The sequence below is a fragment of the Meles meles genome, chromosome 1 (assembly GCF_922984935.1).
Source record: "Meles meles chromosome 1, mMelMel3.1 paternal haplotype, whole genome shotgun sequence".
Taxonomy (NCBI): domain Eukaryota; kingdom Metazoa; phylum Chordata; class Mammalia; order Carnivora; family Mustelidae; genus Meles; species Meles meles.
The window spans coordinates 20,182,510-20,200,336 of NC_060066.1; the positions used below are offsets into that span (position 1 = coordinate 20,182,510).

The 17,827-nt window shown below is 40.1% G+C and overlaps 1 protein-coding gene across 4 annotated transcripts in view; it reads left to right on the plus strand.

The window, feature by feature from the left end:
- TAF2 (TATA-box binding protein associated factor 2) overlaps positions 1 to 16,420 on the plus strand; it is a 93,395-nt gene extending 76,975 nt beyond the window's left edge. For 3 of the 4 annotated variants that reach the window (XM_046012155.1, XM_046012163.1, XM_046012191.1), the window contains one exon: positions 6,812 to 8,291. In XM_046012155.1, the coding sequence (XP_045868111.1) occupies positions 6,812 to 7,074 (263 nt within the window). In that variant the 3' untranslated portion in view covers positions 7,075 to 8,291. Of the gene's footprint in view, positions 1 to 6,811; positions 8,292 to 16,370 lie in introns of those variants that run through there. The other variant, XM_046012182.1, reaches the window with a different exon arrangement.
- The last annotated feature ends 1,407 nt before the right edge of the window (positions 16,421 to 17,827 follow it).

The following is a 17,827-nucleotide window of genomic DNA, read 5'->3' on the forward strand; positions in this document are numbered from 1 at the left end:
AAAAAAAAAAAGTTGATTAAAGTGAGATCATTATAAAAAAGAAAAGAGCATGTGTTTTGTTCTTTTCATATAACATGAAATAGGAAAATATATTCTGAATTATATATATCCTTTTTTTGATATATGTGCTATCTATCATAGAGACATATCTTTCAGGTCACTAAAAGGACTTTCTTAAGCTTAAAAATGAGTGTTGCCTCACCTTGGGTGGGCCTCAAGTTACCAGGAATCTTATGAACCCCTGAAACAATAGTGTGAAATTATGTTTGTAAATGTGTCTTAGGGATGGTAATATATGCATTTTTCTCAGTAGAGATTCTAAATATGACCTCATACTAACGTGAAAGTCAACTCCTATGTGTTCCAAATCCAACTGTTAATACAGTTCCACATGGGAAGGTAAAGTGTACTTTCTTATCACCTTGGCTTAGACCTGGTAAAATTATCCAGGAAAGAGAGATTAGGCAAACAAACAAACAAATATATATATATATATATATATTTAAAGATTTTATTTATTTATTTGACAGAGAGAGAGATCACAAGTAGGAAGAGAGGCAGGCAGAGAGAGAGAAAGGGAAGCGGCTCCCAGCTGAGCAGAGAGCCTGATGGGGGCTCGATTCCAGGACCCTGAGATCATGACCTGAGCCGAAGGCAGCGGCTTAATCCACTGAGCCACCCAGGCGCCTCCCAAAAAATATATTTTGTCGGGGGTCCTGGGTGGCTCAGTCGGTGGGTCTGACTCTTGATTTCACCTCAGGTCATGTCTCAGGGTTATGAGGTTGAGCCCTATCTTGTTGTCAGGCTCAGCGGGGAGTCTAGCTTGAACTTCTCTCTCCCCTTCCGTCTGCGCCGACTCCCCCCACCCCGCACACATACATGTTTTCTCTCTCAAATAATCTCAGTATATAGAAATATATATTGTCTATAATAAGTGAAAACTTTAAGAGCTAAGGGGTGGTGGTAGTGATGGAGTACCATTGGGTTTTTTCAGATGTTCTGCTGTTATAGACACTATTCCAGTGAATATTTTTGTGTATGTGTCTTTGAACCATATGCATGAGCACATTTGTTGTGGGATAGATTTCTAGAAGTGAATGTTCTAAATCACAAAACATGGGCATTTAGCATTTTCATGGATAGTATTGAACTGCCTTAACTTCTCCTTTTTAAAAAACACTTTATTATGGGGTGCCTGGGTGGCTCAGTGGGGTTCCTGGGATCAAGCCCCGTGTTGGGCTCTCTGCTCAGCGGGAAGTCTGCTTACCCCTCTCTCTCTGCCTGCCTCTCTGCCTACTTGTGATCTGACTGTCAAATAAATAAATAAAGTAAAAAAAAAACAAAAGCAAAAACACTTTATTATGGAAAACTGTGAAGGAGTCAGACTAGTATAATGAACCCCGTCCATCCATTACTCAGCTTCTACAGTGATCAGCTCATGTCAGTCTTGTGTGGTCTATATCCTTACCCATTTCCACTCTCATGAACTATTTTGAAACAGATCCCACATATCATCACTTTATTCATGAACAGCTTACTATAGATCTCTAAAAGTTGAGGACTTTAAAGAGTCATAACCACAGTAACATTCTTGTACTTTAAAAAATTAATTTTTTGATACTTTTAAATATCCAGTCATTGTGTAAGTTTCAGTTGACTTAGTCATTATTCTGATATTTATTTTTAACGCTTTATTTTTTGAGTCGTTATCCACATGTCTTCACATTGCAGTTGGCTATGTCCTTTACATCGTTTTAATGTTCAAGTTTACCTTTTTCTCTTTTCTTCCCTTTTATAATTGTAATTGTTAAAGAAATGAGGGTTTTGATTGTAGTTTTCAAGTCTGTGTTTTGGTAATTCTATGCCATGGTATAATTAACGTGTTAGAGTCCTCTTTATTTCCTGTAAATTTGTAGTTGAATGTAGAAGCTTAATTGTATTCAAGTTTATAGATGGCCTTGTGTTCTTCTATCTGGTAACATATGATGTCTGGTTGACTTTATTTTTTTTTTAAATAGTGGAAGTTAGATTTTATTTATTTTTACATATTTTAATTTTTTAACTGAAATTCAATTAATTAACATATAATGTATTATTAGTTTCAGATATGGAGTTCAGTGATTCATCATTCTTATATAACTTCCAGTGCTCATTCCATCATGTGTCCTCCTTAATGCCCATTCCCCAGTTACCCCATCCCTCCACCCATCTCCCCTCCAGCAGTCCTCAGTTGGTTTCCTGTGATTAAGAATTGACTCTTTTATGAGGTTAGTCACTGCGATGTTTAAGGCCTAGATCCATTATGTCACTAAGGGTTGCAAGATGCTGATTTTCTTTTTTTTTTTTTTTAAGACTTTATTAATTTATTTAGAGAGAGTGTGTGCATGTGCGAGCAGGGGGAGGGACAGAGGGAGAGAGATAATCTAGAGCACACTCCCTGCTGATCATGGAACCCGATGCAGGACTCAATCTCACGACTCTGATATCGTGACCTGAGCCAAAATCAAGAGAGTCAGACACTCAATGGACTGAGCACCCAGGCGCCTCGCAAGATGGTGCTATTCTCATTCATCTTTCCAGTTTTATAAACTGGTTTATTTTTGTAAAGCTGAAGTCCCCCTCATCTATTATTACCCAGTGGTATAGATTTTACAGAGGGAGAAAGGTAATGGCTTCTCTTTTTATTTAATAATTTCCCGAATAATAAGTTGGCTAACTAGCATCCTCCAGTGGTGAGCTAATTAGTTCCAGTCCCTTAGTTATTGTTCCTGTCATTATTCACATTTTCTCATCTTTGGACATTTAGAACTCTTAGAAGTTGACTCTTGGGTCTGTTGAGAAGTATGTAACTTCCTTGCCATTATACCAGATATTTCAGGTTCATTTTGTAAATATTCTGCCCAGTCCAAAATCAGTCATTTGTCCAGGGAACCCTGGTTCCTAACACCTTTATCTTTGGATCAAGTTAATCCATTGTCTTATTAATAGACTAAATACAAATCAAGAGACATGCAAGATTTACAATCAGTGTATCTTCTTTTTTTTTTTTTTTTTAAGATTTTATTTATTTATTTGACAGAGAGACACAGTGAGAGAGGGAGAGTACAAGCAGGGGGAGTGGGAGAGGGAGAAGCAGGCTTCCCACCAAGCGGGGAGCCCAATATGGGGCTCGATCCCAGGACGCTGGGATCCTGACCTGAGCCAAAGGCAGATGGTTAATGACTGAGCCACCCAGGCGCCCCTCAGTGTATCTTTGATACTGAGTATAAGGCCGCTAGACAAGAGATTGGACTTTGAAGTGATTATAAGTATTCCTTGGAAAAGAATATACCCAAGTACACTCGGTTGTCTCTTTGGCAGTTGCCTCTACTAGGAAGTACAGTTTCCAATGTAATTATTGGTTTTTCTGCAATCCAAGTAGCTTGGCAGGTGTTTTGGATGATGAAACTTCTCTCAGCGCAGAAGAGGACCTCAGACTCTTAATAGTACAGACAGCCAATTGGAACCCTCATAATCTGTTGTTTTAGACTGACTAAATCATGAGGTAGGATCTGAAGGGATTTGTTCATGAGACTTTAAAGTGTCTTACCACTTCTTACCACCTCGCTCTGTATCCTGTTAGGTATGAACTTATTTTCTCATATTTTGGAAACCTACTCGTGTAATTTATTTAAAATCTAAATTAAAATCTTACTTATGGTGGCATATTTGGCTGATATCGCTCAAAATTTTTCTGAATACTCTCATGGTTACCAGTTATTGCAAAAGATACAGATCCCTAAACTTGCTCTGTATGTAAATAATCTCTGTAATTAGCTCATGCATCATTATTAGTGATGTCTTTCCCAAAGTATCATGAATATAAAACTATAATTTTGTAGTAGTAAAATATGAATCCGTGAGGACAAGAATCTTGATTTATTCATTTGTCCTGAAATGTCGGCACAGTGCCTGACACAAAAGAAGTATAGTAGTCTGTCAGTACTAGGTGAATGAATGGTCTTTAATAGTTTCTGTGCTTTATCCCTCTCATTGCAAAATTAGTGACCTTCACATTTCATTTTGTTGGATTAAGTTTACCGGACATTCTCTCTAAAGGAAACACAACTACTAGATATTTCTGTTGTATGAATTCATTTGTTTAGCAAGCTTTGGCAGGGGTGGGGAGGTGAAATGGAGGGGTGCTAGACGCCGGGTGACACACTGGGATACAAAGATGAAAGACCTGCCTGTTCTCAAGATGCTGGAAGTGGAATGAAAGAGACCCACCAAGGAAAAGCTGGGCAGCCAGCCGCTGGGAGGAGGGTGGGGGAGGGGGTGGGTGGGTAGGCGGGGGTAGGGGAGGGAAGCTTGCAGGCTGAAAGCAGGTTTAGACCTGCCTGTGCCGCCTTGGGCAAGTCACTTGAGTTCTCTGTGCTAGAATTTCCTTTCTGTATTATGTTGTGGGAACATGAAAGAACGAATCCTTTTTGGGCAGTTTGGGCAGTTTAATCCCTTTTGTCTGCTTCAGATTATCATTTAAACATTACTTCCTTGCAGAAGTTTGCCTCTGATCCCCACACAACTAATTTAAGTTTCCTGTTGTGCTACTGGTTCACTCTCTGTTTTGTCTTTTTATTACTTGGTTGTACCTACCCAGTTTCTTGTCAGCTCATTCGTAAATGGCAGGAGGACTGAGATCTGTTCAGTTTATCATTATTTTCCCCAGTTCCCCATATAGTTCCTGTCACTTGTTAAGGGAATCTGTGGGTCATACAAATAAGGGAAGGGCATTTCAAGCATAGGAAGCAGCATTTACACATTCACAGTTAACAAGTGCATGGAAAGTGACAGGGGAACATAAGGCTGGAATGGTGGGTTCAGGACAGATTGTAAATGGTCAGTAAAATCGGTGCTGAGACTGATTTTTAATGGTGTCTGTTTTGGTAAGATCCATGGTTTGGGGCTAGTTTGGTTCAAATTTAGTGCTGGGAATTTACTTCAAAAGTTCATTTCAGTGAAAAGCTTGGTTTTTTGGCTAGTTTGGATAAAAACCTATATTTTCAGAAACTGCTGTGTTTAAGTCCAAGGAGTTTGGCTTTTATTCTGTTAGTAGAACCAACTGAGTGGTTTTTTTTTGTTGTTGTTGTTGTTTTTAAAACCAACTGAGTTTTTGAGCAGGTAATTATTGATAGCTTTGTGTTTAGGAAGGTCACTACGCAGCAGGGTCTTTCAGCTTAAACAGTATTAACATTTTGGGCCTGAGAATGTGCTGTTGTAGGAGCTGTCCTGTGCGTGATGTGATGTCCTGTGCATCCCTAGGCTCTACCCACAGGAGGCCCATATCACTTCCGCCCCCAGTCCTGCCTCAGGTGTGACCACAGTGTCTTCAGATACTGCCGACTAACACCTGTGGGGCGAAATCAGCTTCGGTGCAGCTGTGCAAAATATGGGTTTGAGTGTAATACACTTCAGGCAGAGGAACCAGTTCACAGGAGACTGGGGCCGCCATCCCGATGAGGTGAGGTGGTTTGAATTCATGGGGTTACAGACAGTGTAGGGGCAGGTGAATGGCATATTTGTACGTGAAAGCCAACGAGATTCGGTGACCACCCGGACTGTCCAATATGATCCTTGGGCTTGCCTTAGCTGGCCGCCTGCATAGCAATGCCTCCAGTCCAGAGTCGTACGGAGAGACGTCTTCCTCGGGATTGCAGCAGTGCAGGAAGCGGGAAGTTGTTGTACACTCGAGTCTCCGAACTCCTGCTGTAGATTCCTGAACTGCTAGAATACTAAATGAAAAGAACTTTCCAAAACATTTGATTAATTTTTTTAGGTGAGATAAAAGGAAAGAAGATGCATGCTGAAGGTTAACAGCAGAATCTGTTCAAGAACATAGGTCTCGGGGCGCCTGGGTGGCTCAGTGGGTTAAAGCCTCTGCCTTCGGCTCAGGTCATGATCTCAGGGTCCTTGGATGGAGCCCCGCATCGGGCTCTCTGCTTGGCGGGGAGCCCGCTTCCCTTCCTCTTTCTCTCTGCCTGCCTCTCTGCCTACTTGTGATCTCAGTCAAATAAATAAAATCTTTCAAAAAAAAAACAAACAAAAACCAGAACATAGGTCTCCCTGTCTCTCATCTTTCTCTCTTCCTTTCTTTGTTTCTTTTGTGTGTGTGTATGACACGGACTCTTGTCTTTTTAAGTAGAGATGTTCCTTTTATACACTCACTGCCTTTTCTGGTTTTCTTAAGTGCGCTAAACCTACTTAAAGGGTTCACTTTTGCCTATCTATTCGCAAGAACTTACCTTCAGGAACTTAAACAAATGTGATTTTTGCTACACTGTCATTATCCGTAACTAGCGTAACGTGTTTCTGTGTGTATGGTAAGTGGGTCTTTGGGTGGCAGAAGTAAAGTACTGCCATTTCCCGCCCAGTACCTTGGGCTCGAGCTGTGGTTAAACAGGCTACTGTTGAAGGATGAATGTGGGTCTTAACTTATAACACACACACGTAATCATTCTTATCGTTTCATAGTACCTTAAAACATAAGGGCTGACTTTTAAAAGATGGTTTGGTAACACACTGCTATATATCGTAACTGGTATAAACTGTAAGGAAGTGGAATGTTCTGTGTCCTGGCCACAATGCTGAGCACTTCTGTGTGTGTGACTGACTGGATATCTTCTTCAGCTACTTCGCCCATTCCTAATAATTCCCACGGACGTGGTAAGTACTTGGGAGACCCTCTTTTCTGTACTGTCCGTCAGCTCTCTCTCACTTTCATTTCACTTCCTTGTTACCAACGGGATTCATTTGGGTGTCTTTAATCTTGAAGGGAAGGAACAGTCACCTCTGGAGATGGCTGTGCACCCAGTGGCAACAGCTCCGCTCTCTGTGTTTACTAAGGAGACTGCGGCCTCCAAACACAGCGACCACCACCACCACCATCACCACGAGCACAAGAAGAAGAAGAAGAAGCACAAACACAAGCACAAGCACAAGCACAGGCATGAGAGTAAAGAGAAGGACAAAGAACCTTTCGCTTTCTCCAGCCCGGCCAGTGCCAGGTCTGTCCGTTCTCCTTCTCTTTCAGACTGAGGGGGACAAAGGGCACTTTGCCTCTGTGCCCTGAAGAATGTATGTAACTAAAGCTTTGTTCTCTGTAAAGAATGATGAAAGGAAACAGACCAAAAAAAAAAAGTTGCCTTTCTCACAGAAATTCAGAATCTATGTAAGTTCTAAACATTTGACTTCTGTTATTTCTGCAGTTGAGATCTAACTAGAAGAATGTGTTATAGTTCTGGATCGACCATTTCCTCCCATTTCTTCCTTCGACCACACACACACACACACACACGCACACACACTCACTCGCACACACACACACTCACACCAAACTTCGTGAAGGCCCTCATACCACTGGCAGTTCCCATGCACATCATGGTCTTCATGTGTACTGCCAGAATCAATTATGTTTTAAAGTCTTTGATGGATGTTATGGGGCAAAGTGATGTTTTAAATAAGCTACTGCCAGATCTGTGGTGAAACCACGGTTTCCAGTGAAATCTTGTATGACACTATTGGGAACTACTGAGAAAGACTGAGGCTTTTCCATAGGAATCTTCTGTATTACATGGTATTTTTTGTGTTAACCAGAGAGGCTAAACATCAGCATTTGTGAACAAGATTACATGACATTTTCTTTTGCCCTAAAATACTGAAATTTTTAGAAGCAGCTCTTTTTAAAAAAGCAATTTCTTTTGGATAGCATTTTTGATAGTGCTTTTGGGGATTATGATGTTGGAATTTAATAGCGCTGTCAAAGCTACAGTTCTCAAATCAAGATGTTTAAATTTTAAGTTCTTTTTTCATTAAGTATAAGTGATATGTTCATATATAGAATATGTTTGTTAAATGTGGACAGTTTACACACCTGACACATAATCTAAAATTGTTTCTATATAACACGAAGTCCAGTACCTTAAAAAGGTGTTTATATGGTGTTTACTAACTCGGACATAGACAAGTCAGCCCTCATGTGAGAAACATACCAGAAACATTTAAAAATATATGAAACATTTTGGTTTCATACTTAGTTTGTGTGTTTTTATTTCTGAACTTACCATGTGCTTTGTTGTTTGTTTATTTAAAATGTTTTTCATACCTGTTCTATTTTTATCATTTCTCTTACCATTAGCTTGATAAAGTATTTCTTCCGGAATAGATGTCTCGAAGGGATCCAGTAATATGGGACTTTTAAGTAAATATACTTTTAGTTGTGTTTAACTTGTTTAATAAATAACTTTTTAAATTGACCATTCTGCCTTTGTGTCTTTTTATATCTTTGTTACCCTTCTCTTTGTGTATGTATATCACGTACCTGTCCACAAAGGTGTCTGCAGGCTTTGTGGACGGCAGGATTTGAGCTGGCCTTGCTAGGGAGAATGATTTCAGTAGAGATGGGGAAAGTTCTCTTAGTAAAAGAAACGGTGTTTTTCAAAACGGTGTTTTTCAAAAGTATGGAGGAAAGTAAGGGGATGTTCAAGAGTTGACAAGCAGTGCAGTTGACTTGGAGGCTGTGTGCGAAAGGGAACGTGATGAGATGGTGAAGGGCCTGAATGGCAGTTATTTCAAGATTGCAGTTAATTTAGTGTTGGCCCGCTGAAAATATTTTTGGAAAGTGGCACATTTTGTCACGGTGTGCAGTGTGATACCATTTACAGAATTCCCAACTTTGAAGATAGTAAGGATGTATTTCAAAATAATTATTAGTGTTGTAGGAAGATGGTGACAAATAATAGCAAACCCATATAACTTAAGGACGTGTTGTATATCCGGCATTGTACTGGGAGCTGTATGTTACCTGTCGTTTCTAAATTGGATATTTATACTGGGTGTTTCTTGTGAGGCACGTTTTTTTATGGCAAGCTTTCAGTTATTTAAGCTGATGGTTAGGAGCAGACAACACAAGAATTACTCATATTTTTTTGAAATATGTAATTACATGCAAACAGCACAGAATTCTAGTGTAAGTCTCCCCGGTCTCCTTCCCCAGAAAGAGTCTGCAGGCAGTATTACGTGTGTCTTTCCAGAGCTAGTCTGTACATACATCTATAAAGTATGGACATTTTTCTTAACAAACGATAGTTGTAGAAATTTTTAAATTTTCGTATAGCTTATCTTTTATGACTACACATTTTGTGTCATACTAACAAAGGTCTTTCTTATTCCGTGATTATAAAAGAATTCTCCCATTTTTTTGTATTGGTTTTAAAGTTTATGTTTCAGGTTTCTATCCAACTAGAATCCATCTGGAATTTATTTTGATAGAAAATAGGAGGTGGAGAGATCCAGCCTTTCTTTTTTTTTTTTTTTTTTTCCAGAATGTTACCCAATACTATGTATTTAAAACTGTCTTTTTGGGGGTCCCTGGCTAAAGTGCGTGACTCTTGATCTTCGTGTTGTGAGGTCAAGCCCCACACAGGATGTAGAGTTTACTTAAAAAAAAGAAAAAAGAAAAAATTAGGGGCGCCTGGGTGGCTCAGTGGGTTGAGCCTCTGCCTTCCACTCAGGTCATGATCTCAGGATCCTGGGATCGAACCCTGCATCGGGCTCTCTGCTCAGTGGGGAGCCTGCTTCCCCCTCTCTCTTTGCCTGCCTCTCTGCCTACTTGTGATCTCCGTCTGTCAAATAAATAAATAAAATCTTTTTAAAAAATAATTAAAAATTAATTAAAAAATAAAACTCTCATCTTTTCTCTCTAGATTTCAAGTCTTGCATACTAAATCCCCTTATTGCTTGGGCCCATTTCTGGACTTTGTAGCTGGTGTCATGGATCGGTCTGCTCATCTAACAGTACCACGCTGATGAGATCATGGTAGCACCGTGCCATGTTCCAATACAGTAGAGCTAGTCTCCCTTCATTACTTTTCATGATCTTCTTGCTGGTCCTGTGCGTTTTCTTTTTCCAGTTGATTTATTAATTTACATACAGTAAAACTCCCTTCTCGTGTATATTTCTATGGTTTCGACAAATGCTTGGACTTGTATCTCCAATCACCAGTTCCATCACTGCAAAAATTCACTCTAGTCAGCGGCTCCACCACCCAGCCCCTGCCTTCCACTGACGGATTTTCCATCCCTGTAATTTTGCCTTTCTGTGGATTTATTTTTCTACATAAATACTAGAATTAGGCTTTTTAGTCTCTCCCATGAAATTGTTTTTGTAGTGAGTATTGGTTGTGCGTTAAATCAAGAGTGAACTTAGAATTGGTATCTTGAGGTTGATGGTTTGTATTAGTGATGTCCATATTCCTATCTATTAGAACGGTATTCCTTTTTAACTTCACTATGCGGTAGTTTATGTTTTTGTTTCGCAGTCTAGAAATGATATCTTTTCGTTATAAGATGATTTTTTGCTGATTTTGTGCTTAGCTACTGCGTTAATCGGGTTCTCGAGAAATATATAGACGTTTGTTACAAGGTATTGACAATTTTGGAGGCTGGGAAGTTCTACAATCTGCTGTCTGCATGCTAGAGACCCAGCAAAGCTAGAGGTACAGTCCCAAGGCCTGAGAGCAAGAGAGCCTGCAGCACAGATTCCAGTCTGGGTCTGAAGTCCTGAGAACCAGGACTGTAAAGGGCAGAAGGTCTCTGTCCCCACTCTTGTCAGAGAGTGGATTCAACCTTCCTACACCTGTTGGGTGGAAGCCCTCAGTAGTTCCTGGTGAACCTATGCACAGTGGGAAGGGCTGGTACCTTTATTCATTCCACCAATTACGATGCTAATCTCTTCATGAACCACCCTTATGGACACACCCAAAAATAATGTTTAACCAGGTAGGTGGGCATCCCTTGGCCTAGATGAGTTGACACCTAAAATTAGTCAGGATAACTACATGGCTAAATTCTCACTATTTGCAACATTTACATGTATTTCTTGGGTTTTACTTAAAAGCATCCATATCTGTAAATGATGATAATTTTATTACCTCTTGTCTAATGTTGATAAATTTAGTTTTCCTTTTAAGATTTTATTTATTTATTTGACAGAGATCACAAGGAGGCAGAGAGACAGGCAGGGCAGGGGGTGGGGAGCAGGCTCCCCGCTGAGCAGAGAGCCCAACACGGGACTCAGTCCTAGGACCCTGAGATCATGACCTGAGCCGAAGGCAAAAGCTTAACCCACTGAGCCAACCAGGCGCCCTGATAAATTTAGTTTTCTAATTTATTTTTTTGTCTGACTTCTTCTCTTGCTGAAGTGGCCTGAGAGTTGCCGGCATGGCATAGTCTCTGATCATCTCACATCCCGTTTCGTGTTCTCTGCTTCATGGGTTGTAGATTGTGTTTCACACTTCCTCACCTTCTTTGAAGTTGAAGTTTATGATATTTGTTTCCTTTGGGTGATTATCAAAGAGAGAATGGAGACACTACCTTACTACTGAAGTCTTAGAAAATCCTGAAAAAGACGTTTTGATCAAAGTATCATTCTTCCATTGAAATCCTTGTCTGGTAAATAGTTGGAAAGCTACTTCGTTTCCCCATCCTCCTCTCCTGACTCATCTCTCCTGTTTGCAACCTTTTACTCTATAAAGAAATGAAATTTCGGGGCGCCTGGGTGGCTCAGTGGGTTAAAGCCTCTGCCTTCGGCTCAGGTCCTGGTCCCAGGGTCCTGGGATCGAGCCCTTCATCGGGCTCCCTGCTCAGTGGGGAGCCTGCTTCCCCCTCTCTCTCTCTGCCTGCTTCTCTGCCTACTTGTGATCTCTGTCTATCAAATAAATAAATAAAATTTTTTAAAATAAAAATAAAAAAAGAAATGAAATTTCAACATATCTCATGTGCTCCAGCCCAGGTGGAACTGTCCTTTCAAGACTTTCAAGTTCTGCCAACCCTGCTTTTCAGTGTAAGCAGGACTGAGTGACTCACTTCCAAAGGATAGAGTATGGAAGGAGAAAATAGTAACTTCCCAGTTAAAGCTGACAGACGCATCATTAGCCAAGTGACCATGGTAAATAGCAGTAGTGGTAAGTCATGTTAATATGTCCTCAGTATGATGTGGTGAGAAGGACACCTCTGTGGATATAAAACCCAACAATGCCAGTTTATCTGGTCTAATCATGAGAGAAACATCAGACAAACCCAACAGAGGGGGCTGCAAAATTCCTGACCATTATTCCTCAAAGCCCTTAAATTCATAAAAAACAAATGGCAGAGAGACTGTCCCACCAGAGGCGATGAGGGAGACATGACAACGAGGCAGTGAGTTTTCTTGGCTCGGATCCTGCAACAGAAGAAGAACATTAGTGAAAAAACTAGTGAAATCCAAGTACATTCTGGAGTTTCGTTAATGCACCGGTGTTCATTCGATAGTTTGGACAAATGAGCTACGGTGATGTTCGACCTTAATGGGAAACTGGGGGAAGGGTATGTGGGAATACTTGCGAAGAAGGAATTGTAATCTTGGAATTGTATCCCTTCTAGGGTATGAGTGTGTGTTTTGATCATTTTTATAACCTAAATTATTTACTTTTTGAAGAGCTAAAAATTCATTTTCCTCACCTCAGCATTTTACAAGAGAGGAATATTTGGAGAGAGGTCAAAGGGAGCAAGGATAAAGACCCAAAGGGTGACAGCTGGAAAGCTTAAGAGCAGAAATATAAAAGAAGTTCTTACAAGAAGAGAAGAATAGGCCGAGGGGCTATACCATAAAATACCTTTTTTATACCATAAAAAAGGAAAATTGTTTTTTCCCTAATTAGATACTGTTAAAAAAGTGAGAATTTTATGATTGGAGATAATTGAGAAAATACATATGCCCTCTTAGAGTTTCACTGAACCATCAGAGGCCTCTCACAAGTTCCAAGAAGTTCTGTAGTAAAGAAACCTGTTTAACACAGTATTTTCCCAAACTTACCTGACTATGGAACTTACTTTTGTCATATCTGTGAAAATCTAAGGAACATCTACTATAATCTTGGAAAAAGCTAATCCGTAAGTCTGATTTTTGTAATGTTTCCGTGGTATTTATACTATTTGGACTATATTATCACTGAAATAGAGGTTTCTCAACCAATTATTCTAGAGCATTTATTGACCCTTAATGGTCAGACCTTACTTAAGAATATCTTTACTGTTTAATAAAACAAAGTGTAATTATTGAGAGCCTCCTCTGTTCATCACAGACTTAAAGTTTCTTGGCAAACAATGATCCTTTAAAAAAATTTTTTTAACTCTATCTACATGACTTAAACATAGTAATTGAATGCTAATAGACCCAGCACTGTTTTTTGTTTTGTTTTGCTTTGCTAAAATAAACATTTCTCTTGGTTTAGCCCAGTAATCTCTAAACAGTTTTGGTTGTTTACTCCATTAGTTAAAAAAAAAAAAAAAGTACATGTATCTAATGTGTGTGTATACTTATAAGTATATATTAGTGCATAACATAGTTTGGTTTTGGGTGGTGGTTTTTAAAATCTGTGCTGACAATCTTTGTCTTTTCATTGGTGTATTTAATGTCATTCACATTTAAAGTAATTACATAGTTTATATAGTTGGATTAATAGCTACAATATTCATCATTAAATTATACAAGGGGGGCGCCTGGGTGGCTCAGTGGGTTAAGACTCTGCCTTCAGCTCGGTCATGATCTCAGGGTCCTGGGTTGGAGCCCTGCATCGGGCTCTCTGCTTGGCAGGGAGCCTGCTTCCCCCTCTTTCTCTGCCTGACTCTCTGCCTATTTGTGATCTCTGTCAAATAAGTAAATAAAATCTTTAAAAAAATTATACAAGGAAGAATAAAGATGAAATAAATTATTTGTAAATGTCCTGAAGTTTGTGATATCTTCATACTATTTAATAACTTACAACCTACTATAAACTTTGTTCAAGGTTCATTAGTACTAAGCATTTGATTTATATTTCAAATGAATTTTTTTTTTCTCCAGTCTAATTAAGGGCCCATAAAAATGTCCCATGTATGATGCAATATTCTAAGTACTTTTTATGCATTAACTAACTTAATCTTAACCACAACTATATGACATAGACAGTATGATTATGATGAAGAAATTGAAGCATGGAAAAGTTAAGGTAAAGGTCACACAGCTTGTAAGTGGCCGCATTTGGATTGAAACCTAAGAACTTGGCCCTATTTATTACGTCTTAGACTTGCACTGTCCAGATGGTAGCCACTAGACATTTAAGTAGTCATTTAAATAGAGGCTATTTACATTTAAGTTTGAAAAATAAAAATTTTTAGTTTCTCAGTGTCATGAGGTATATTTGAAAAGTTTAATAACTTTATTTTTTAAAGTTTAATAACTTTATCTGGGTGGTGGCTACCATGTTGGACAGCACCACTCCTAGAACATTTTGTCATCAGTCCTGTTAGGCAGCACTGACTGGGGCAACTGGTCATCATGTTTCTGTCTTGTGGTGTGGCTTTGGTAGAACTCAAGCTATGAGGCAAGCATTGGCTTAGCTCTTTCTCATTTGTTTGCATGTGCTTGCCTGACTGGTATGGTTTTCAATCTGGTGTGATTTGTAGAAATCTTTGAAAGACCATTGTCTACTTTGCGGTGTTTGGTTTCGTTAAAATAGGTAACATAACCCATAAGTCCATTTAACTGGACACAATAAACTGCGATATGTCAAAACAGAAGAATGGGTGAGGCGCCCCTGTCCCCAGTCCTTTGATGCTATGAAATACCTCACAATATTGTCTGGCACAGGGTTCAGGAGAAGATCTCACTGTCCGTTTATATGTAGAGAGATACCTGTAAAGTAGAGCTCGAGTACAGTCTTCTGTCTCTTGTAGGCTCTTTGGAATACACAAACCCTCTACTTGGAAGGTCCCTATTCTAGATCTCTGGCCTCACGTTTTCGAGCTGTTTCTCCCTCTTCCGTGCCTTGCTCTTGTATCATCGCTCCTCAGTTTTCCTCTTTTCAAAAGAATAAGCAAAACTTAGGCTTGAGACTGGCAAGACTGTTGCTCAGCAGGAGAACTAAAATCTTAACGGGACCCAGATGTTCTCTCTATGGAATACAGGGCCAGAAGGAGGGCAGTAAGAGTTCTTCAAAGTGGTTTTCTTTGACTCTCTTACGAAAAGTCTCAGTTGCTTCTTTGACAAGATAAAAATCCTTAATGTCTTTTGCAAAGACGTTTTCTGCTTTTAGTGCTGTGTTCTTTAACTGACTATTTCACGAGAACTTTTTTCCTTGGTGCAATCATAAAAAATGATTATGACATTTTAACTGAATTTATCTTATACTGTGATAGAACCTGATACATCTTTGTGTACATGTGAGACAACAAAATAGGAATGAGTGTAATTTCACTTGCAAATGCTTTTCATAAAGTTGTATACATTGTGTTTTATTTTTTTAAGATTTTATTTATTTATTTGACAGAGAGTGAGAGAGGGAACACAAGAGGGGAAGTGGGAGAGGGAGAAGCAGGCTCCCTGCTGAGAAGGGAGCCCAATGCGGGCCTCGATCCCAGGACCCTGGGATCATGATCTGAGCTGAATGCAGACCCTTAATGACTGAGCCTCCCAGGCACCCCTACATTGTGTGTTAAAGCGAAAGGTGGCAAGAAACGAGTAGACCTCATTACCTCTCAAGATTACACTGTGCTTCTCAGTAGGAGCACTTTGTACAGGACTGTCCCACCTGTTACTGGACGTCTGACACTCTGGTCCCAGCGTGCTAACCAGGCCCAGTCACTGGAACAATCAATCTCCTGGCCTATCTCCAGCGCTCCCCTGGGAGTGGGTAGTACCCAGGTTGAGAATTCTTGGGCTAACTGTTCCCTCCAGACTCTCATTACTGTCTCTCAGCTTACAAGAGAGAATATTCTTATAAATCTCTAATTAAAATTAGATGAAAATCCCCATTCAAGAAAGTACAAAGCTTTATTGTCTCTAATCACAGCTGCTCATTAAGCTTTTCCCATGAGCCTGGCACCGTGCTACCCACCACGTGTGCATTTGCCCATTCCGGATTCATTACACCCTGTGAAATGAGTGGCAATATCCTTTTTTTTTTTTACAGGTAGAGAAACTCTAAAGTGCTTAATATGATTAAAATCTATCATCCACGATTTTGTAGGTACATTCTGCCTCTCGGCACTGAGATAAATTCATGAGAAAGAGGGACACAGTTTTTGCCCTTGCTGAGCTTGCATTTAGTTTATGCAGCTAACTAATCAGATGCAACAAAATTTTAACCCCGATCCATCATTTCTAGAACGGCCTCTCTTTTCTACCACCACCTCTACCCAGATTATCTCCTGAAAGAAGAATTTAGTCAACCAAGCTAATCCTAGTCGATGAGCTGCATATATATGGACAGACATCCAGCAGGATGCAATACATTTTATGGCCTTTCTCCTCCTAGGGGCTGCCGGAGAGCATGTGGACAGCCCTCTCTAGAGTGGGACCGTGGGCAGCCTGATGAGCGAGAACCCACCTATTCCTGCCTGGAATGCTTACCCCTTTTCTACTGTGTTTTTCCTGCCCCAGGAAGTTGTATCTGCTGAGTCTCCATTAAAATACTTCCTCGGGGCACCTGGGTGGCTCAGTGGGTTAAGCCGCTGCCTTCGGCTCGGGTCATGATCTCAGGGTCCTGGGATCGAGTCCCGCGTCGGGCTCTCTGCTCAGCGGGGAGCCTGCTTCCCTTCCTCTCTCTGCCTGCCTCCCTCTCTGCCTACTTGTGATCTCTCTCTCTGTCAAATAAATAAATAAAATCTTTAAAAAAAAAAAAATACTTCCTCTGATTCTTGCATTTTTCATATAGTTTTTGAGGTTCTGTTGTCTCTTTCAGGGCTTTTACTGTATTCATTGGGAACACGGATGTGCATTCGCTTGAGTGACGGTCTTTGTTTGATTGGTGTTACAGTTTGAAGTCTGCACGCCAGAGGATGGATCACTGTGCAGAGTTTTGTACAAAGGGGAATTGCATAAAGGATACTATTTCGTGCCTACTTTCCAACACTGAGAAGTAAACACTAGAGGACTTTCTTTTCAACAGGGCTATCTGGTTGCCTATACCAGATAGTCTGTGTAACACGCACATGTTAGATATTAGGAATATAGTAGGAAAGAGGAAAGGAGTCAGCAAACTGGGTGGGTTGAAAAATTCAACAATTTTATTATTTCTCAAGATAAACTTTTACCCCAAAAACATGTTACTTGGGTGTGTGAAGTCCTTCCCGTTTAATTATGACTCACTGAGGGTGGAGGTCATGTCATTATCCTGTTTATGATGCTTATTGTCCCTTAACTATCTACTGCCACTGCGAGTCACTCTTGGCACTCACCATGGGCTGTTTTGATTGAATTGAATATGAAAGCAGAAGGTGTTTTTATCAGCCAGAGAGTCGGTAATACTGTAGAAATATCATGGTTCTGGAAAACAGGAAACCAGAGTTTTATGTCCCAACTTCTTCATGAGTGTCTCTTGTGATGGCCTCGGATAAATCAACCAACCTCACTGGGGTCCATTTCCTTGAAAAATGAGAAGACTGGTTAAGACGGTCTCAAAGTTTCCTGCCTGCGCCAACATCCTGTGATTATTCTGTTAGCATTACACAATAAATACCTGGAGAAGGTCACACGTGTCTAAGAAAATGTAGCTTATAAGCTTATAAAGTCCTTATTTCAGCTTTTTAATGTGGATAGCCTTGAACAGTTTTATTTAAATTTTCTAGAGAGAACTTCTTTTTCAGCCTCAGACCATCTGCGTATGCTCAGTCTATGTATAAGACAACATGGAGCTGGGTGTGTGAACATGGAAGTTTTCCATGGACAGTAAACAGTTTTCTCTTTTCTTAGCTCTTTGGACAGACCCCTCTT